The sequence below is a fragment of the Pristiophorus japonicus genome, chromosome 22 (genome assembly GCF_044704955.1).
Source record: "Pristiophorus japonicus isolate sPriJap1 chromosome 22, sPriJap1.hap1, whole genome shotgun sequence".
In the NCBI taxonomy this organism is placed as follows: domain Eukaryota; kingdom Metazoa; phylum Chordata; class Chondrichthyes; family Pristiophoridae; genus Pristiophorus; species Pristiophorus japonicus.
Genome location: NC_091998.1, coordinates 22286886 through 22310549, shown reverse-complemented (window position 1 = coordinate 22310549; position 23664 = coordinate 22286886). Strand labels below are relative to the sequence as shown.

Here is a 23664-nt window from a genome sequence, read left to right as displayed (position 1 = left end):
TTTCTACCCCTGGCAACCAAATTTTAATTTGACCGTTTAAAGTTTAATTTGTTTAATTTGTTGGTTTTAGTGCCCCTAAGGGGGCATTTGATTTACAGGTTCAACTAAAATAATTGTGAGGTAATTTTTTGAAAAAAGTTTATTTAACTAAATGTGGCATTTTTGCATGCTTTAGCCAATGCTTATGCTTATTCAGTCCATATCTCTGATCCCTCAGCATGTGGAGAGTGAGTAATCATCGATCACATTGTGTGAACGATTGGTGATTGCATCCTATTTTAGGCCTTCTGATTTTAGGGCCTAACCCGATGAAACCCAATAATTGCCTAAAGTTAAACCCAAGGACACTGATATTGCCTTTAAACAGAACTACAGCCCCTTGCCATGAATGAGTACGATGACCCACGTCATACAGCGGGGGTAATTTTAACTTTAGCTGCGAGTGTAAAATCATCAAAACCATTGGAAAAAGATCGAGAGGGGAGATGCGGAGAGTTTGTTTCACTCAGAGAGTTGTCGGGATCTGGAACGCTCGACCTGAAAAGATTGGTGGAAACTAATCCGATCATTAATTTTAAAGCAGAGTTGGATAGGTATTTGAGGATGGGGTACTTGCATTGTTACCGACACAAAGCGATTGTGTGTGGGACTAAACACGACAGCTCTTTCAAAGAACCATCACAGGCAGCATTCCTTTCATGCTGTAAGTTTCTACGAATCAATTCTTTGAATCTACAGAGTACGATAGCATAGTGGTTATGTTACTGGACTAGTAATCCAGAGGCCTGGATTAATGATGCAGAGACGTGAGTTCATATCCAACCACGACAGTTAATTAAATAAATCTGGAATGAAAAGCTAGTATCAGCAATGGTGGCCATGAAGTTGCCGGATTGTCATAACCATACAACTGATTCACTAATGTCCTTTAGGGAAGGAAATCTGCCGTCCATACCCAGTCTGGACTATATGTGATTCCAGACCCACAGCAATGTGGATCACTCTTATCTGCCCTCTGGAATGTCCACTCAGTTGTCCCAAACCGCGACTGCTGCGGATCAAGAAGGCGACTCACCACCACCACCTTCTCAAAGGGCAATTAGTGATGGGCAATAAATGCTGGTCTTGCCAGCATTGCCCACGTCGCAATATCGAAAGGGCTTCCCATGCCCCTATATGATTTTTTCCTTCCATTGATGCCATTGGAAAGGTAAATTGAGTGCTGTGTATAATGGGCGGCTAACTCAATATCACCCATTTTACAGCATCGCTCACAGTTACATTTATCCTCAGTGCTTGGCACAGTCTTTTGCTCATTGATTGTTGGCACATTCTGTGCACTGGGCTTGCTGTGATTTCTCATTTGAGCCTGAAGTAGCTTGGTTTCAAACAACCTAGAAAAGCACAGATTTCATTCCCAACTTGACCGGAATTTCAGCAAAATCAAATCAAAACTCACAAGGCCTAATTATGTTGCAAGATATAGTACGGTAACCAGCAGGCCAACGAACTGCAATGGCTACGTTATCGGTTCATCCCAGAATCGCCCAATAAATCCATCTTTATAAAGGAGTCGAAATGTGCGTGCGAATGATGAAGAATGTGCTGAAACAAAATGGCCTTGTTCAGAGGAATTCCCCTTTCAGTTATGCGTTTTCCACATTTATTAGGTTGATTCAGGAGCCTTGCCACAGGAAAGCCCGACTCGCAAAGCTGTGCCACAATCACAATTGTCAACACAACCAGCCAGGAAGCAAGTCTCGGATTTTATCCGCATCCTCCTGTTGGACAGCCTGTTGAACACGCCTGCCAGCAAGCAGCTACATCCTATTGAAGTCCTCATCGAGGTCAGTCACTGCGTTTCATCCAGATATCATGTCGGCCCGTATAACACGAGATGATACATTCCAGTTTCACACTTGCTGTATATGTGTTTGGGAGTATTTTACTGCCTAGAAATGACTGTTTACCACATCTGTTCATGATGCTTAACCTATTCAGTTGATATCCACTGCATTTTTCTCACCATTTTATTTCAAGAAACCAGAAATTAGAAATAGATTACAAGTTGAAACAGGAAAACTGACGATCCTCTAACAATTAATGGTCCACATAGAAACACTTTCTTACTTTTAAATTTTGAGAAAAACAATGTTTACTTATTTACAGAGAGAAAATGTGTACTTCTGTGTTCAGTTATAGTGATGTACATTCTCATATAGCTATAATACTGGGAAACATTCCCCTATTGGTACAGTACTGGTCTACGTTCCTACTGATAAAGTATTGGTGTATACCCTGACTGATTCAGTACTGATGTATATTTTCACCATTACACTGTTGTATATTTTCATTCACACAGTTTCGATTCTAATACTGATACAGGTGTGGTTTATATTCTCTCTGATACAGGACTGGTGTGTAAGAACATAAGTAATAGGAGGGGTAGGCCATATGGTCTACTCCTCCTCCATTCAATAAGATCATGGCTGATCTTTGATCTCAACTCCACTTTCCTGTCCTATTCCCATATCCTTTGATTCCCTTAGAGCGAATTATTTTAAGTATCCTCTCTCTGATACAGTAATGGTGTTTCCTCTCTCTGAAGCAGTAATGGTGTATACTCTCGCTGAAGCAGTAATGGTGTATACTCTCTCTGATACAGTAATGGTGTATACTCTCTCTGATACAGTAATGGTGTATACTCTCTCTGAAGCAGTAATGGTGTATACTCTCTCTGATACAGTAATGGTGTATACTCTCTCTGATACAGTAATGATGTATACTCTCTCTGATACAGTAATGGTGTCTACTCTCTGATACAGTAATGGTGTATACTCTCTCTGATACAGTAATGGTGTATACTCTCTCTGAAGCAGTAATGGGGTGTATACTCTCTCTGAAGCAGTAATGGGGTATACTCTCTCTGATACAGTAATGATGTATACTCTCTCTGATACAGTAATGGTGTATACTCTCTCTGAAGCAGTAATGGGGTGTATACTCTCTCTGAAGCAGTAATGGGGTGTATACTCTCTCTGAAGCAGTAATGGTGTATACTCTCTCTGAAGCAGTAATGGTGTATACTCTCTCTGATACAGTAATGGTGTATACTCTCTCTGAAGCAGTAATGGGGTATACTCTCTCTGAAGCAGTAATGGGGTATACTCTCCCTGATACAGTAATGGTGTATACACTCCCTGATACAGTAATGGTGTATACTCTCCCTGATACAGTAATGGGGTGTATACTCTCCCTGATACAGTAATGGTGTATACACTCCCTGATACAGTAATGGTGTATACACTCCCTGATACAGTAATGGTGTATACTCTCCCTGATACAGTAATGGGGTGTATACTCTCCCTGATACAGTAATGGTGTATACACTCCCTGATACAGTAATGGTGTATACTCTCCCTGATACAGTAATGGTGTATACACTCCCTGATACAGTAATGGTGTATACTCTCCCTGATACAGTGGCAAAGAATGCTAGTCAGCCTCCTACCTCCAGGGCCACCCAACTCGCTAGGGATTTTTCTGGAGCAGTGTAGGAAGAATGTAAACCTTTTTATTCATAAAACTATGCAAAAACGAATGCTGTACTGAAAAGGTTGTAGTTTATCGAGCTAGCATTCACAATGGGCTTAAAATTATTCGAGCCTATTATTTGAAGTTAGTTGATAAATCTGCGAAAATAGTGAACAACGAAATGTTATAAGAACACACTAAGCATTTGTCTGCTATTAACGGTGGCACTGAGTTTCAGTATTATTTTCAAAAACATTTCATCAACTTTTTTACAAATTTCTATATCTACCTGGCTGTGTGAATTTTCTTTTCCACAGGTCTCACCGGAGAGAGCTACTGGTGATCAGAGGAAAAGTTTCCAAACTGAGATACTGCTCTTCATCATGGACATATTTCACATCATCAACGAGGATCAAACTGTTGTAAAGGCCTTGATCGGAAATGGTCAGTCAAATGTAAAGTGCTAGAAATTCATTCTCGTTGCTTCTTGTCTGGGACACCTATTTTCAAACAATATCTAAGAAACTTCGGCTATCCGAAACTTTGCTGCCCGTGTCCTAACTCGCATCGATTCTTGCTCACCCATCACCCGTGTGCTCGCTGACCGACATTGGCTCCCGGTCCGGCAATGCCTCGACTTTAAAACTCGTATTCATGGATTCAAATCCCTCCATAGTCTCGCCTGGATGCTCCTGCCCCATCTCTGTAGCCTCCTCCAGCCTGACAACCCTCCGAGATCTCTGCAGTCCTCCCAAATCTGGCCCCTTGCACATCTCCGATTTTCATCGCTCCAGCATTGGTGGCCATGCCTTCAGTGTCTGGATTCTTAGCTCTGGAATTCCCTTCCTAAACCTCTCTGCCTTTCTGCCTCGCCTTTAAGATGCTCCTTAAAACCTACCATGTCAGCCATGACTCAGTTGGTAGCACTCTCACCTCTGAGTTAGATGGTTGTGGGTTAAGTCCAGTGCCTTGAGCACAAAAATCTAGGCTGAGGGAGTGCTGCACTGTCGGAGGTGCCGACTTTCAGATGGGACATTAAACCGAGGCCCCGTCTGGCCTCTGAGGTGGACGTAAAAGTTCCCATGCCACTATTTCAAATTAGAGCAGAGGAGTTATCCCCGATGTCCTGGCCAATGTTTATCCCTCAATCAACATCTACAAAAAAACAGATTATCTGGTCATTGTCACATTGCTGTTTGTGGGAGCTTGCTGTGCGCAAATTGGCTGCTGCGTTTCCCACATTACAACAGTGACTACACTCCAAAAGTACTTCATTGGCAGTAAAGCGCTTTGAGACATCCGGTGGTTGTGAAAGGCGCTATATAAATCCAAGTTTTTTTATGAAATTCTTTTGCTTGTTGGTCTACAAAGTGAAGGTAGTTGACAGAAGAATTTTATACAAATGTTACTTATTTCAAGCAAGTTGCCCTCACCTGACCATGGTAGCGGGTAGCGGCTCTGAATTGGCGCCCTGCTCAGTTGGTGCAATGCGTAATGCCAGTTCTCGGCCAAACAACATGGCGGTTGAGCTGACTGGTATGAAGTGCTGTATAAATGTTGTCAGGGGGGTGAAGTATCCTTCGTGTGTGCCTAAGCCATAATTTGTTAAACTGTGATCTTGTAGATCTTTGTCACTGTGTTTTTTTTTCCTATTTCACTGAATAGATCAGAGTGCCAACCAGAATGAGGGAAGCTTAACTACAGTGTTTGGAAATATTACCTATTTCAGTCAAAGATTTGTTGACAAACTGTATGGCAGAATGTTTGACGTGAACCCAGAAAAGATCCTCCGCTTCCTAACTGAACAGATTTGTCTAGTAAGTTGTCTTATTCCATTCTATCAATAGAGGTGCTTTGTCTTCAGGGGGTGTAAACGTCAGATGGCCGGGTGGTGAAGGAGAGGATACTATAGAAGCTTAGGGCTGGATTTTAGGCTTTGCTGTTTTCGGGGTGAAAACCGAGGCGGGGTGGAGGGGAGTGGGAAGTTACCGTCCGGGAATAGTTTGCGTTTGGGAAGGAAGTTTCGGCATCGGGGCCTTGCGTCAGGGGACGCAGCGCGAAGGGAGGCGTTGTATACCTTTTTTGAGCCGCAAAAATGGAAAACTCGCGAACTAAAGTGCGCTCCGAGAGAGGCCTGGGCGGGGCAGGGAAAAACCTTTTAAAAAAAACCCAATAAAAACATTCCCAAAACATTGCCCACGCCACCACAACACAGATCGCTAAAGAAATTAAAAGAACAAACCCTCTCGACAACCTTCGGCGTACCTTACCTTCCTTCCCGCCGTCGGCATGGCCGGGCCGCAATGATTTCCCAGGCAGTCATTGCGGGTGCACTTCTGGGCTTGGGGGGGGGGCGGGGGGGGTGTCAGGAAGAAGTCCAAACTCCTGCCGATGACACAACCAGAGGCGTTGGACACCCGCTGCAGATCTTCCCAGCGGTGCTGCTGAGCGCCGCCGCAAAGCGGACCAGAGTATCGCGCCGGGCACAGGAGACCTGAACTCCGCCTTTCACGCCGCTCCGGGGCGAAACCCAGAGTGCAAAGGACCGGGAAATCCAATCCCTGGTCTTTAGTTGCTTGCAAGCCTTTATTTACAGGGACATACATTATATACTGTGCACCCCCCCCCCAAGATAAGTCTCTCCCACTCCCACAGCCTGCTGCCATATATAGGAACACAAGAGAGCCCTCAATTCATACCCACTGCCTGAATACAATTAAAAGGGCTTATATTTTTTTGGTTTAATTCAATAACTCTCCAGAACGGAAAACATTAGTGTTAAATTATGAAAATAAGCAAAGAAAAAATTTGACAAACTCCCAGCTCTACATTGGCCTGCAATAACTACACAGTGTATTAAATTTGCAATAACACTTTCTCCAAACTAAAAACGGTTTACCTCAGTAGCAACACAGAGGACAACTCTGAAATTGTCTATATCAAAGATAAAACAGAAACGATCTAAATTGTTTTATTACACACAGTTTTACTCCATTTTACTTTTTTTTTAATGAAATCTCAAATGTTCAAAGGAAGTTAAAACACCCTAGAATAATGATACAAATGGTTGTTAATCTGATCATAAATTGATTAGAAATAAAATGTGTCAGACCTTTAACCACACAGCTACTTGTCCTTGGGGAACAACTGATAAATTCCACTGAAGTGCTAATTTCTCCCTGCTTGTGGTACGTTGGCACTGGGATTGAACAAACCTTTGGGGGCTCAAGGCAGTAACTTCACGCCTGTGTAAGCTAGGACCCAGGGGAACCCACTGCAGTCATGGGATCTCAGCCATTCTCTAGGCAGACAGACTTGTAAACTCAGTTAGTGCAACTGCTAAGTAGAGGAAATAAGCACTGAAAAGTCTAGAAAAATATCTACTGCCCAATCAATATACAATACTTTCAAATACTTTCTCGCTCTAGTTTACATCCACACAGCACATAAGACCATCAGTGTAAACTGTAATTTGGAAACTCTGAATAATTAGATAGTTTTGATGGAACCTTCTAAGAGTGTAAAGAGTTTGAAACTTCTACATTCTCTGTGAATCTCAGACTGGCTTTGAAATCGGATTGTGTCAATTTGTCCTCCATTTGTAGTCTGCTTGATTCAACACCGAGACTGTTCATTTTACATCGTTTACCGCCGTGCAGTTAAAGGCACTATATAAATGCAAGTTATTGTTGCAGTTTTTTCCGACCATTTTCATATTGCATCACTTCCCTCACAACTCCCATTAGAAAACTGTACGTTAAATTGTGAAGAATATAAATCAGATCATTGATCCCTCAATTACTGAACATTTACACGAACTCGCCCTCCAGTTTTATCAACTATAACTTTTCCAGGACCATTTGCAGTCATTCAATTCATTGCCTTGTTGCTGTCACCATCTGTAGCTTTGAGTAACAGCCAGTGTTTTAAGGACAGAAAGATTTTGCATTTATATTTCCTCCTCAGGGCATAACAAAGTGATTTACAGTCAATGGATTGAAGTGCAGTCACGATTGTTATGTAGAAAAACGCAGCACGCACAGCAAGGTCCCACAAACAGCAAATGTAAGACTGTGACAGGGACTGTGGTTCTCGTATTAGACTGTTCAGCCACCTAAGGACTCATTCTAAGAGTGGAAGCAAGTCTTCCTCGATTCCGAGGGACTGCTTATGATGATGATAAATGCAAGTCTTTCCTTTTTATGATTGAGGAAGGAATATTGAGTTGGACACAGGGAGAACTCTCTGTTCTTCTGCTAACAGAGTCTGTACGTCTCCCTGAGCAGGCTGATGAGGATTCAGCTTAATGTTTCATCAAAGGAAAACCTGATCAGAAACAACACAAAAATGTATCTAAATGGTATATGTCATTTGTTCTAGTGCAGATAACTTCATTGTAATTACTGTTTAGTTGGAAGGCAACAATCGAGAATGGCCAGTGAAAAATTCACATTTAGCAGTAGCTTTTCATGTCGAACAGAGAGGGAGAAATTTGCGTTGATGGCATTTCCTATTAGTGCCACCAGGGGGTGCTAATGGGGTGCAGATGACTTTTCGCCTGGGGCACGGAGACGCTAACGACTCCCGCCGTCATGCCCCGCTCCTGCCAGTAGCACCTCGGGCCACTGCGCCGGCTATGATGACGTCATCACTGTGCGCAGCGACCCATTTTAGCCACTGAGCCAAAGTTCGGTAGTGCCCCGTGAGACAGCCGCCGGCGGTGTCCACGCCAGCCTCGCAGTTTGCGAACCGAACTTCAGTCCGCTCAGGGCGCGAAAATTAAAGGGGAGGTGCGGTGCCGACATTTTTAAAAATGGCCGACTTACCGGTCGAGGGGTCCGTGCCGTGACAGCACCCCGCTCCCCAGTGGTGCGGTGGTGGCCCCTTACTCCCGTTGCAGAGTCTGCAGCGTGCCCAGCCCCACCCCCCCTGAGAGCACGCGACACTGCGCCCCACTTCCTCTCGGAGGCGCTAACCCCAATTTAGCTGCCGGGGTGGGACTTCTGCACCAGCCACAGGAAGGCCCGCCTCGCAGCGGTCACGGGTGCTACCGAGTTTCGCCCCCAGAATCTCCATCAATCTGTTAGCTGATGTAATCAACATGTTTTTATTTTGGTTTTGTTTTCCGTGCTGTCAAGTAATCAGCTGGAGCAATTGGCCACGGTTCTCCCGCCTCAGGTCGACAGACGTGGTTCCCAAGCTGCGTGGATCCCGTGACCACGTGGGGAATTGTAAAAGGCTTTTAAGTGACTGCAAAGTACTTCATACTGATTTGAATTTGGTCCCTGCCGCACCCGGTCGGGACAGCTCCACGCTGACCGACATGACTGGGCGAAACGTGCGTGGGGGCGAGTTGACTTTTAGCGAGTTGTAAAAAAAACAACTTTCCCACCTGACCCGCACCCGATACCACCCCACAAATTCAGCCCATTATTAGGGTTCCTGTTACCTACTCCTGTTAAAATCAACAGTACCTCAATGAGGTTTCTTTTCTCCAGCGTAAGTACTTCCATTTCCAAAGCCTCCCATCAGGAGCCTAATCCAATTTAGTTCCTCTGGGTTACACCCTCTGTAGCATGTGGATTATGGATCCAATGGTGTTCCTCCTGTTGCTGAAAACATAAATTTTCTTATGGCAATGTCACCAGTGCAGTATAACTCCGATCACTGCTCTTCATAATGTATTTTGTTTATACCGTACACTAAAATATAGTATGGTTAACTAGGTGAATTCGTTTTAAAAACAGGAGCTTTGTTGTGTATTTATCTTTGATGATTCGGACCAGGTTTAATCACTGCAGGTTTAAGTTTATACTTTGAGCATTCCATTCAAATGTGCTTCCTAAGATAATGTAGCATCATCACATTCTACCTCCTTAAGGGGGCTTATAATATACCCCGTTGCACGGGTCATTCTCCCCACAAGCAGGTTTCATGCTACAGTCATGTATCTGATTACTCTCATGCCTTTTTCTTCTGTCCCTCAGGTAATGGAGCAGGTGTATTCCCAGAAAGATCATGTCCTGAGCAGCCTTTACAGTAGTTTAAACAGAGCCATTCTATATTGTCTTTCGAGACCGAGACAGTCACCTTCTGACCTGCTAATCTTGCTGAATGCTCTTAAGTTCCTGCAAGAACAATGGGATGTCATTTTTGCAACGTACAACTCTAGCTTACCTTTCATCATTTGTCTCATTCATTGCCTTTGTCAAATTAAAACTGGAAGGTAAGAACATCAATAATCTGTCTCCAAAATTATTAATGTCCCCTTTTGAGGGAAAAATGTTCTTAATCTTGAGATAAGTAAGAAATTGCGTTTACATAGGGGTTGAAATTTGGTATCGCAGCATTTGGGGGTGGTAACCGAGGCGGGAGTACCTGTGCCCGGCGGGGAATTCCCGCCCCGGCCGCTGAAGTGGGGTTACTGCCCCCGAGAGGAAGTGGAGCGCGGTGAGAGCGCGAATGTTGCAGCGCTACGCGGCCTCTCTGTGTTGCGCAGGCGCGAGCTCAGGGCTCTCCCCTTCCATTTAAAGGGGCAAGCACGCTGCGAGCTCTGCAGCGGGGCGAGGGGCCTCCGCTGTGCCACAGAAGCGGAGTGCCGGTCTGAATCATGGCGGCATGGACCCTGAAAAATACAGCACGAAAGGCCGGACCGGTAAGTCAGTCAAGTCGCAAAACTGGCAGCGTCCCGCTCCTGCCGGTAGCCCCCCCCCCCCTCCTTTAATTTGCCGCGAGCGGCGATGACGTAATCTTTGCCGCTGCGGCGACCCGGGGCACTACCGGTGGGAGCGGGACGCTGCCAGTTTTGCGACTCGACTTACTGCCGCGCAATTGGTAGCGACAACCCCCCGGAGAGAAATCGTTTGCGCCCGGTTAGTGCCCCCTGGGAGCGTTAACGGGAAGAGCAAACGATGCGAATTTCTCCCCCATAGAGTCTTATCACTGATGTCTCAAAACCCTTCCTTTACTAAATTACTCTGAAGAGTAGCTTCTCTTGCTGCTTTAGCAATTATTGCAGCCATTTTGCATACAGCATATTAGATGAATGGCAAGTTATTCTGTTTTTTTGGTGGTGTTGTTTGATGAGGGCGATTATCCAGAACACCAGGACAACGTCATGCTCTTCTTCAAATAGTTCCATGGAATCTATGGGGGCTGAAATTAGCGCTTTCCTCAAGGCCTTTCCGGCGGACACGCTGCGGAGTGCAATGGCCGCCGATTTTTCGTGTAATGGCCGCCATTATCAAAATTCCGCTCCTGCAGTGACCCGTGCATCCCCCCACCCCCCACCGCTCCGTTGCTGCCGATCCATCCGAAGTGCGTCATCAGAGTACGCACCGTCGATGTCCCCCGCCGACGACAAAATTCTGCCGAGAAAATCTTCCTCCCACCGGGCGGTGCCAAAAGCTGCTTTTTTCAGGCGGTGCAGTGAAGCTGTGGCCTTCTAAAATGGCGGTGCGGCTCCCATTAAAGGGGAGGGCGCGCTGTCCCGGCCACCATGGTTTTTGTTTTGACGGCCAACTGCCATGTCGGCCTGACAATTATGCCCCCGGGTTCGGCCAGGCCCCTCTTGGGTGCCAGGCCACTGGCCCGGCCGAACCCCTCCCTGGTGGCCCAGTGCACCGAACTTTGAAAGGGAAGGGAAGAGCCTTGGTGACGCGGTGCCGTGATGATGTCATCAGTGCTATGCTGATGACTGACAGCGGCGGGCACTACACCTCCCCCCCCCCCCCCACAACTTCCACCCCTCTAGTGTGCGTGCGCCCCGTTTCCAGCGGTGGGCTATTTCAGCCTCTATATGTCCACCTTCACAAGCGGGAAGGGCTCTCGGGTTAACATCTCGGACAAAGGATTGGACTGAAGTATCATTCTAGATCAGTGGGCATTGAATGCAGGACGTTCTGACTTGGAGTCACAGATGCTGCCAACTGGGGAAAGCTAATAGTTAGGAACGGATCAATGAACTTCCTGCCCCCTTGACTGACCAACCCTGCCTCCGACTATATGTACACAATCTTTTTAGTAACACTACCACCACACTTGTAATTTGAACAGAATACATGATAATTGGGAAGAGTGCTACGGATAACATTCTGTGCACATATCTAATTAGCATGGTTGGGATTTGGAATGCACTGCCTGGTAGGGTGGTGGAGGTGGATGCAGATTCAGCGGTAGACTTCTAAAAAGTGAATGGGATAAATACCGTATATACTCGCGTATCATGCGACTTTTGAAGACCTAAATTGTAACCTAAATTTGGGGGGTAGCATGATACGCGAGATACAAAATTTGCGGGTGTGAAGTGCTGGCCAAGATTAGGCTGTTAGGCTGTTAAGCAGACCGTATCCATTTACGGTAAGTCAAATAGTACATATGTATATCAAGTAAAGACGATTTTGATAAAACTGCTGTTTTACTTGCTGATACACACGTAATGTTTACGCTTTCCAAATCAGCTTTCCAAACAACCGTAAAATGTGTCTTTTCATGCCCTGTAGTTTTGATAAAAAATACTTTTCTCGACGACTTTATTAATGGTTGAGTTTGATGGCATATCAAAATTCACGGGTGTCTCATCCATGTTTCCAATGCACGATAACTTATAGCTGTTAGCTTTGCGATGTTTGATTACAAATGTTTGAAAACTAGTCACTTTTTCTTCTAATTCTTTTGGGAGTTTCTGTGCAATTTTTGTTTTACTTCTTAACACTTCTTGCTTCTCGTAAAGCATAAAGTCTTATTGTAGATCGTGACCCGCGATTTGCGCATTTATAGGAAGGAGTTTCCTTCAATTTTTCTTTTTGTTTTCTCCAGTTTCGGACACAGCTTTCTCCGACACCAAACAGCTTTTGCAGCTTTAACGTTGTTGCTTTGTTCCGCTTGTTACGTGTTGGGTACTTGTTAAACTTGTTTGAAAGCCTAGCCTAGTGTCTGTCATCTGGTATCTCAAAAAAGTGACTCGCATGATACATGCGATATATGATAAAATCATGTTTTGGGGACGAAAATTTAGGGGTCGCATGATACGTGAGATCGTAGGATACGCGAGTATATACGGTAATTGAAGGAGAAAACATTGCAGGAATACGGGGAAGGAGCGGGGGAGTGGGACCAACTGGATTGCTCTTTGAAACAGCCGATGCAGACTCAATGGGCCGAATGGCCGCCTTATGCGCTGTACTATTGTATGATTCTATGTCTAGTGCCCATGGGTTGTACACGCTGTTCTCACTGAGTGGAGGTTTTCCCACCATTTCTGTTGCCGTGGCCTATTTTCGACATGTAACAGATGTTATGCCAGATCTTATTAAATGGCGGAGCAGGCTCGAGGGGCCAAATGGCCGACTTCTGTTCCTATTTCATATGTTCTTGTGCCATTTTTACAGCTATCCTGATGGCTTTGGCGTGGGGACAAGCAGCAAAAAAGCCTCTTGGAATTTAAAAGCAGCATCAAACAGCGAAGAGTATGATGGTTCCTTTGAATCAATCCACACTCAAGATGGTAATAATCACCTGTTCAAAGGCACAGACCAAAAGAAAGTTACATTAATAAATGTGTTAGTTCGTTATCAAACAATTATGAAAATGAAATAGCTCATCGTTCTGTAGTTATTATTGGCAGAGGGATTACTTGTTTTGGGGGCATGGGTGACACTGGCAAGGTAGACCGTGGCGGAAGTGCGGCGAATGAGGGTACGGGGCCCAGAAGAGCCGAGGGCCCAGGGGCAGCACGGACCAGCCCACACTGTGCGATATGTGTGCGCACTGGGTCCGTGCAGCCGAGCAGGTCTCCAGTCGTCCTGGTTCATCTCTCGCCACTGGACCAAGACCTCGCTCTGTCGAACCTGTGTGGTGGCTGATGTGCAACCGTCACCCCACGTTAAAAAAGTCCACGCACAGGCATCTTCCACCCCCTCAACTGGAGTTCAGGACTGGAACATCGGGTCCTTCATTGAAACATCTGTGAACTCATGTGGAAGCAAGTCATCCTCGTTCGAGGAGCCACCTATGATGATGAGTATTTAGTGCATATCCCTGGTTGCCCAGAGGGCAGTAAGAGTCAACCACATAATGTGAGATTGGAATCACAATTAGGCCACACCAGGTAGGGATGGCTGGTCGGTCCCTTTCCCTGAAGGCTATTAGTGATCCAGTTGAATTTTTACAACAATCTGGCAGATTTTGTGGTTATTTGCCAGTTCCAGCCGGATTTATTGAATTTAACTTCATGTGGTGGGATTTGAACTCATGGCATCTAGTTTGCTAGTCCAGCCCTGTAACTACTGCAACCACCTCGCTAATCCTGTCTCCCTGTTGCCCTGAAGACATGAGTGTAAACTTTACGAATGGTGTGGACCGTGACACAAGGTTTACAGATTGTGAGTCTAGGGATGGGGCACCAATGTACCTCACACTCCATCCATTGCAGAACTTCAAACTGTGGGGGCACATTTCAGGAATTCAGGCATGGAAATCAGACTGATCCAAATTCCCAACATGTGCTCCTGTCCTGCGATGTTCTGCTCTATAATTTGTCTACCTCACAATAACAGAAAGTTAGCATGCAGGTACATCAAGCAATAAGGAAAGCAAATGGTATGTCAGCTTTTGTTACAAAGGGATTAGTGTATAAGAGTAAATGCGTCTTACTGCAATTATACAGGGCATTGGTGAGGCCACACTTGGAGTACTGTGTACAGTTCTGGTCTCCTTACCTAAGGAAAGACATACTTGCCTTAGAAGAGAGTGCAACAAAAGTTCACCAGACTGATTCCTGGGATGAGACTATTGCCCTATGAGGAGAGATTGAATGGATTAGGACTATATTCCCTGGAGTTTAGAAGACTAAAAGGTGATCTAATTGAAATATATAACATTCTTAAGGGGCTTGACAGGGTTAATGCTGAGAAGATGTTTCCCCTGGCTGGGGAATCTAGAACATGGGATCACAGTCTCAGAATGAGGGGTCGGCCATTTCGGACTGAGATGAGGAGAGATTTCTTCACTCAGAGAGTGGTGAATCTCTACCCCAGAGAGCTGTGCATGCTCAGTTGTTGAATATATTCAAGACAGAGGTCAATAAATTTGGGGGAGCTAATGGAATTAAGGGATATGGGGATAGTGAGGGAAAGTGGAGTTGAGGTAGAAGATCAGCAATGATCTTGTTGAAAATCAGAGCAGGCTTGAGGGGCCAAATGGCCTACTCCTCCTAATTCATATGTTCAATGTCCAGTCATAGGTTTCTAGAGAAAAACTAGGGAAATATTTATATTCAATGATTATAGTTATAAGTTATTTTATTGAACAATTTCACTGCTGACAAATCCAATTTTCAATACCTGAGTACTGTAGACAGTTTTGTATTCAATCAATGTTATTAGGGAAATAAAATATGTCTTTTACATGGAGTGATGCACAAAGGTTTTGAAATTGAAATATTTATGTTTCTTTTTGATTGGAAGTTCAAAAGGAAGTTATGGATTCAGTTGAGTGGATATGGAATCATCTTATCTCACAGAGAAGGCAAGCCCTGGAGGACAGCTACAAGATAGACCTTTCAGTGAAGCAGAAGTCCACTGAGAATGTTGTAGGAATATCGGAAGTCTCTCCTCTGTGGGAAGAATCAGCAACAAAGGCATGGCACCAATATATAGGTCTGTATGTCGAATAATTAGAAAGTACAGTCTTAAACTGGAATTCATTTGTAAGGTTTATGCCATACCTTAGTATCCATCACTTTGGCAATCTGGCATTCACTAAACATTAATGCAAAAGCAAAATACTGTGGCTGCTGGAATCTGGAATAAAAATAGAAAATGCTGGAAATCTCAGCGGGTCAGGCAGCATCTGTGGAGAGGAAGCAGAGCTAACGTTTCGGGTCGATGGCCCTTCGTCAGAACTGGAGAGTGTTTGAAAAAAGGAACATGACCTCATCTTTCGTTTAGGCACTTTACAGCCTTCTGGACTCAACATTGAGTTCAAACAGTTCAGAGCGTAACCCCTGGCAATCTTTGGCTCCCTTCCCCTCCAGCCCCCCCCCCAGCCCCCGCCCCCCTCAGAGCCTGTTTCTTTTTTTTCCCCTTGTCTCTAATGGCACTTGATCATTATCCCACCATTCACATCCTATCTTGACATTTTTCTAACTTCTGTCATTAGCATTTGAATTTTGGCCATCATCCCTTTTGTCTCTCTAATCTCTCCCTACTTCCACCCTATCATAGACCTTCCCTTTTGTTCTTTCTTCCCCTCCCCCTTTCAGTGCTTGTTAAGAATCTGTTCTTTCCGAACGCTCTCCAGTTCTGATGAAGGGTCATCGACCCGAATGTTAATTCTGCTTCCTCTCCACAGATGTTGCCTGATCTGCTGAGATTTCCAGCATTCTCTGTTTGTTCACTAAACATATTGGGCCTAAATTTGCGGTCGGAGGCTTCCCGGGTGGATGCCTCCCAACAGCAAAGAAATCTACGTACCTACCCAATGGTCCTGGATCCACGGAGACTTGCGCTCCTGGGCCTCTACGCATAGACCTGGTTAGAGGCCCGCGTATCCCCGGGGCGCAGGTGGTTCGCAAGCACCCCTGGGATCACATGGGCTGGCCCAACCAATCAAAGAAGGGAATCCCCATAAGCTTGAATGGGGATCACATCAAAAACACATTAACACAGCAAAGATTTTTTTTTTTAAATTACAGATTTAAAATGAATTAAAATACAATTTAATTAAACATTTAAAACAAAATTTCATTTTTTGAAAAATAAATTTAAATATAACAATCTTATTTTGCAGGTGTTTTAATGTTTAAATAATTGAAAAAAAAATATTTTTATATTCATTTGCATACGAATTTCACGGGCATTCGCTGGGCAGAAGTTGGGCAAATAGCCCAACTCTCGACATGCAAATGCCCTTTTCCTGGGGCTGGCTATGATCTGCTAGGACAATTCTTGACAGATCGCAAGTTCCGGGTTTTCGTGCATGTGCATCGCGTACGCACCCATAGGCACCAGAAAATACGGGCCAATACTTCCCCGTGGTTGGCCAGGTAGGTTTATTACAAGTACCAGGATGTAGCATCAGTTATGTGTTGCTGTGATCGAGAGTGGAGTCATCAATTCCCTTTTTTTTTCATGCAGATTTTTATTTTGAATGAATTGAGGGATGTTTTTGCTGGGGAATGGAATATTTCTCAGTTAGAGCACCCAGTATCAGCATCAAACATTTACAGGTCAGGTGGGCCATGGTTCGATGCAAAGTAAAGCTCCCTTCATCTTCACCCAACAGTGTAGCAACAGGAGTATAACTGCTGCGCGAGTTGTGCGTTTTTCCACACATCATCCTGTGGTCTTTGAGTGAGCCTGTCAGTTCAGTGCTCATTTTGTGCTGTGGGTCCATGGCCACTAAGAACCGGACTGTCAATATCCAAACTCATTTCACACTGGGCCCTTACAGATAATGGGCAGAGGATACTTTTGTCTCATTAGTCTGGACATGGAATATACAGCACAGAAACAGGCCATTCAGCCCAACGAGTCCATGCCGGCATTTATGCTCCACTCGAGTCTCTTCCCATCCTTCCTCATCTAAATCTATCAGCATGACCCTCTATTCCCTTCTCCCTAATTCGCTTATCTCGCTTCCTCTTACATGCATCTATACTGTTTGCCTCAATTAATTCCTGTGGTAGTGAGTTCCGCATTCTCATCACTCTCTGGGTAAAGAAGTTTCACAGAATTTCCGATTTGATTTCTTGGTGACTATCTTATGTTGATGGCCTGTGGTTTTGCTTTTCCCCTTTTAAGGTGGAGATAGACAGATTTTTGAACAATAAGGGAGTCGAGGGTTATGGGGAGCGGGCCTGGAAGTGGAGTTGAGGCCAAGATCAGATCAACCATAATCTTATTGAATGGCGGAGCAGGCTTGAGAGGCCAAATGGCCTACTCCTGCTCCTATTTCTTATGTTCTTATGTTCCCACAAGTGGAAACACATTCTCTGTTTCCACTCTATCAGAATTCTATGAAAGTCTGGTCTAGGTTTGACTGCAGTTTCCAGAATGGAAAGGTCATTGTCTAAACCACTGTACACCCAGCCCAACTCCATCTGTGTATTTATAGTGTTATATCGCACTATATTCTGGTGTGTTTATTAGCTTATATTCACCAGCATTGTTTGGCACTGTTGAGTTACTAATGAAATGAATGTCCTTTGTCAAGAGTTAATATTACTCAGTCCACACATATCCTACTTAAACCTCCTGGTTATTATCCATAAGCAGCCAGACTGGAAGCCTCACCCACTGAGAGCTCAGGTTGGGAAATTGAACCATTAAAATGAATGCACTGAAAATCATGGGGCCACCACGCAAGATTTCCTGACATGCGGGTGAGGTTCCTAACATGCACTCCCAGTGGGCGAGACCAGAAATGCACGTCCCTGATCTGGAGAATGATACCTGTGCTGTGAAACAGCGTGTGGTACTTCCTATGGCAGATCAATAAAGAATTGGAGGGGAAAAAAATGAATTATGAATGCTTTAACTGAATTATGAATGTTTCTGAATTTTAATCTATTGTGAAAATCGACAAGCATTCGTTGAAGATAAACTCGGAGATTTTGCAGATGGTTGCGTGACCCTTTTTTTAAATTGGGGAATGCTTTTACTTCCTCAGGTTCAGAAAAGAAGAATTTGTCGAGTAAAAGTGTACCAGCACAGCTTCAGCAGAGTAAGTCCGAGTGGCTGCCTGGGAGTCTGTCAACGGCCATGCGCTCAGTTGGCAAACGACTTTTGAAGGAGGCTGACCGCCTGAATTTAAAGGTACCCGTTCACAAATACAGTCTTTCCAGTCAGATTCGTACAGTTCCATCCGAATATAAATGAGCAACTGTACCATTTTGTTTCTTGAAAGATCACCATTTTAGTTGAAAGTACACACACTGGGAAACAATGGGAATGCTAGCACTGAGCTAAGGCTCACTTCACACGCTGTATATTCAGTATTTCAACCTGAAGACATTTATCGTACAGAAACAGCTGTGCAGTTTCAGAGCATCTTGCACAATGTCCAGTTCTGTGTTTCCACTGAATTACGTTCAACATTTAGCGGTTGGTGTTCAGCGGGCTGGATTTCGGGCTTTTTTGTTTTCGGGGCGAAAACGGAGGCGGAGCGGGAAAGCTACTGGCCAGGAATTGTCTGCGCTTTGGTAAGGAAGTTTCGGCCTCTGGGCCCTGCGTCAGGGGGCGCAGCGCGAAGGGAGGCGTTGTACACTTTTTGTGGCGCAAAAATGGGAAACTCGCGAACTAAAGTGCCGGGCCGTGAGCACTCCGAGGGAGGCATGCGGGGGGCAGGGGGGAGGGACTTTAAAAAAAACCCACAAAAACATTCCCTAAACATTGTCCGCACCACCACAACACAAACCGCTAAAAACATTAAAAGAACGAACACTCGCACTTACCTCCGAAGTACTTTACCTTGCTCTGTGCCGCCGGCTATGCTGGACCGCACTGAGTTCCCAGGCGGTCATTGCGGCCGCACTTCCGGGTGGACGGGTCGGGCAAAAGTCTAAATTCCTGCCGATGTCACAACCAGAGGCGCAGCTCTTCCCGGCGATCCTGTTCAGCACTGCCGCAAAAACGGTCTGGAGAATCCCGAAGGGGCGCAGGAGACCTGAACGCCGTCTTTCACGCCGCTCCGGGGCGAAATCCGAAGCGCAAAGGACCGGAAAATCCAGTCCGAAGCATTCACTTGTGAACTAACAAAGGTGATCCTCACTGGCGTGTGTGCATTTCAGCAACATTTACCCAGGTAAATGCATAAATCAGTGCAAATCAGCCCAGCAGTGCCTTGCTGTTGAACTTAGCAGCATTTATCAAAGAAACAAATCCTACTGTAACTAGCATTTGGGGCCTTTTTAATGGGGATGTGGTGGGGAGAGGGAATCTAAAATTCTTATTAATTGTCTTCCAGTATTTGGACAATGTGCAACAGAGCTACTTCTGCATTCCCCTGAAGGCCTTGTGGAACTGAATCCCACAGAGCAGGAAGGCCTCAGGTTAGACTGTTCCTTTGCTCTGAGTTAGATCACCCTGCGATGGGGAGGTCAAGTCAGCCGGGGTTCTCTAGAGTGCCGACTTTGTGCTGTGGATGTTCTGTTCAGATTTCGACTCGTGCACCTTTTCTAACAAGTTGCGCTCCTCTCTATCCACTTCATGGGCGTGCGATAAATTCCCCTGCCTGTGCACAGACTGTCATTTTCCTTTGTCTAGATGCTGTCCGGGGAATAGCATTAGTTCAGACTGATTCGCAGTTGTTGGACTGCTTTCTTGCTCTTTTTCGTGTCGTTGCTTTAAACGTCCAATTACACACACACACACACACGCACACAGTTGTAGTAAGGGCAGGGTCAGGTTTTATTTAAACTTCATACCACACAAAAATATGAATATTACTGAGACATACACACTTACAAAATCAGTGTATGCTCGCTGTGTGTGAGACACACACATTCCGTTTTCCAGTGTCTCTGCTTGAGACACATATTCCCATTCTAGTGTCTCTGCTAAAACAGTGTTCGCTCACATCTCTGATATAAAATCAGGTCTTTGAACTCTATACTCCATACATACATCAATAAATATTACATCAAAAGTACATACAAATGCATCACAATGACAATGTAAACTAAAGAACCAGCCACTCAACACCCTGAAATTGGTTTATTGCCACAATCAACTCTTGCCATGAATTTTATTGCTATAATGCACAGGTGACCAAATTGACACATTCAAATGTGGCTGAATGACTCTCTCACCTTCGAGCATCTCCTATCTTGTGGAGATATTCTCTACTTTGATCTAAACTTCAATTTACAATCCACGCTCATCAGAAAAGGTGCTTGACTTTTTAACCCAGCATGTGCCACCTCAGACTGCACGGGAAGCAAGGTATTCCGGACTTTCGGTCCCAAAAAGGTGTGGAAGTATTATTCTACAGAGCTAAATTCAGGATGAGCATCATTCTATCATTTAGCAAGGATACTAATTAGCTGGAACTTCACAATAAACCTAGATTTGGAGTTGCAAATTAAGTGTGGATGTACTGTTCTTGCTAATTTTGGAGCACTGTGTAGTTCAAAGTAACACAGTTTAGACGGGAGGATTGTTAGCACAATGAGAATTCAGTCACAGGTACAAATGTATACCGTGATGTCATACCAGAGAGCATAGACAATTTGCCCTAGGGTCTGTTTAATTATTTTTAAAAATTAATTTTGATTATTACAGCTGATTACACCTCAGCGAGCAGTGTAATTGATATTTGTTAATTTATCCCTTGGAACGGTTTGTAGAACAAGCTTTTGCTGTTGAAGGTTAAAGACTCCTTTATTGTTTTTCCTCTAAATATATCCACATCATTAGTTCTTCCAGTGAAAATGTTACCATCTGGAAAATGCAGCTTTGAGACATAACTCATGCACGAATGCATGAAATTGGTGTTTTTGCAACTCCTGCTTTAGTTCCTCGACAAAAGGACTGTAATTAAGTAAATTGTGATCAGACGAAACATTATTCATTTTGTGATCTCCCTTAACATGTAGCCTGCCGACAGCCTATCAAGCCTTTGATAAATGACTGCACTGTAAGCCTGCTTATTTTCTTCGTCTTAAATGCCTTTGCGTTGTCTTAGTGTAAAAGATTATTAGAAGCACCAGTGAGCGGTCCTGGGGAGTCAAAAGTTTTATTCTACAGTCGGAATTTTCAAATGCAGCTGTTGGCTCTCTGAGTAAAGTTCCTGTCAAACTCTGCTTTCTATTTAGCTCTGTGTACATTTCAAACCATATCTGATATATCTATACCTCTCTCTCTCTCTCTCTCTCTCTCTCTCTCTCTATCTATATATATATATATAATATAATATATTTCTCTATCTCTCTACATAAGAAATAGGAACAAGAGTAGGCCATTTGGCCCCTCGAGCTTGCTCCGCCATTCAATACGATCATGGCTGATCTGATCATGGGCTCAGCTCCACTTCCCTGCCCTCTCCCCATAACCCTTTAGACAATGTAAACTAAACAACATTGAATTTTTTTACTATAACACACAGGTGACAGAATGACACATTCGAATGTGGTTGAATGACTCTCACAACTTCGAGCATCTCCTTTCCGAGGAGACTTTCTCTGCTTTGATCTAAACTTCAATTTATACAATCCATGCTCTCAGAAAAGCTGCTTGAACATTTAACCCAGCATGTGTCATCTGCCCAGAAAGCATGTATCTATTACCTATATATTCTTTCTCTCATTTATTTATGTGTATATATATATATATATATATATATAAAATATATATATATATATATATATATATATATATATAGATAAATATAGATATAAATACAGACATATATGTATTTATAGCTCTTTCTATGTATCTCTCTCATATATATATATATATATATTTTTACATCTAAAATCTCCCCTTAATCATACTCAACAATAATTAGACTTTATACATATATGTGTATTATATATGTAAATAATACTGATCTCCCATGGCATTGCTTAATCGAGCATTTGGAGCACAGTGGTAATGTTTAGCTGCTAACGTAGCCTGGCCCTATTAAGACCATTGCTCAGGGATTCCCTGTGAAGAAGTGGTCTCAGTAGGTCCTGAACTTACTTCTTGTCATGGTTGGCAGCTTCTCCAGCTTGACAGCTGGTTGCCTTCTCTCCTTGTCAAGTCAACAACCTCTCCAAAACATTTCAAACTTAGAAAAAAAACAAGGTTAGGAAACAACTGGCTTTCTTTCTCTGCCTCGATATCTCTCTGTCTATCCAGCTATCAAAAGCACATCTAAAATGGCACAACAGATGTCACACGCCAGATGTTGATTTTTTTTTTTACAGATGTTGAACTTTGTTACAGATGTCAAACAATCTTTAAATGCTGACTTGCCCTTCTAACCTCCAGTCTGGAATTGAAAATCACATTTCATTTACAAAGATCCCTGGCCAAACAACAATTCAGCTCCAAATAACCTGAACCTCTGTTTCGAATCACAAAATCATTGAGTTACACAGTGCTGAAGAAGGCCATTTGGCCCATTGTGCCTGTGCTGGCTTCCTGCCCTGTACTCTTTTAAGGTTTTTCTTTTTCAAATATTCATCCACTACCTTATTAAAACTGTTTGTAATTCTGCTACCCCGCTGTTCATAACAGCCCTATACATAAACATTTTTCTGCTAATCTCTCCCTTTGTTCATTCAGTGATGATGTTAAATGTACACTCTCTGGTACTGGCTCACCGACCAATGCAAATTGTTTCTTTCCCAACTTAGCTTATCAAAACCATTTATAATTTTGAACAACTCCCAGATCTTCTTTTACTTTTCTTTAATAATCGTGTGGAATTAAAGCGACATAGCTTCATCTGAGCAAAATAATACATGGTGTAACATTGCACAAATTGGCTGCCGCATTTCCTTACATTACCACAGTGGCTACACTTCAAAAGCACTTCATCGGCTGTAAAGTGCTTTGGAATGTCTTGAGGTTGTGAAAGGCGCTATCTAAATGCAAGTCTTTTTTTCTTGTCCTCATAAAAAGTGTCAGCTGTGGCTCAGTGGATAGCACTCTCATCTCTGAGTCAGAAGGTCGTGGGTTCAAGTCCCACTCCAGGAAACTTGAGCACATAAATCTAGGCTGACACTCCAGTGCAGTGCTGAGGAGATGCTGCACTGTCAGAGGTGCCGTCTTTCAGATGTGACATTAAGCCAAGGCCCTGTCTGCTCTCAGGTGAACGTAAAAGATCTCATGGTACTATTTTGAAGAAGAGCAGGGGAGTTATCCCCGGTGTCCTGGCCAATATTTATCCCTCAATCAACATAACAAAATAACAGATTATCTGGTCATTATCACATTGCTGTTTGTGAGAGTTTGTTGTGCACAAAATGGCTGCCGCATTGCCCACATTACAACAGTGACTACACTTCAAAAAGTACTTCATTGGCTGTAAAGCACTTTGGGATGTCAGGTGGTCAAGGAGACTCGCTTTTTAAATGCAAGTCTTTCTTTCTTTCTAAAGCAGAGTGTTAACCGACTTACAGTGAGCATCTACCAGTATTTC

The 23664-nt window shown here is 43.9% G+C and overlaps 1 protein-coding gene across 1 annotated transcript in view; it reads left to right on the top strand.

The window, feature by feature from the left end:
• Positions 1 to 23664, top strand: part of wdfy4 (WDFY family member 4) — a 328629-nt gene that overhangs the window by 112737 nt on the left and 192228 nt on the right. The window contains exons 33-39 of the mRNA XM_070865753.1: positions 1671 to 1847; positions 3852 to 3978; positions 5200 to 5351; positions 9522 to 9760; positions 12924 to 13039; positions 15000 to 15191; positions 18205 to 18350. Of these exons, the coding sequence (XP_070721854.1) occupies positions 1671 to 1847; positions 3852 to 3978; positions 5200 to 5351; positions 9522 to 9760; positions 12924 to 13039; positions 15000 to 15191; positions 18205 to 18350 (1149 nt within the window). The remainder of the gene's footprint in view (positions 1 to 1670; positions 1848 to 3851; positions 3979 to 5199; positions 5352 to 9521; positions 9761 to 12923; positions 13040 to 14999; positions 15192 to 18204; positions 18351 to 23664) is intronic.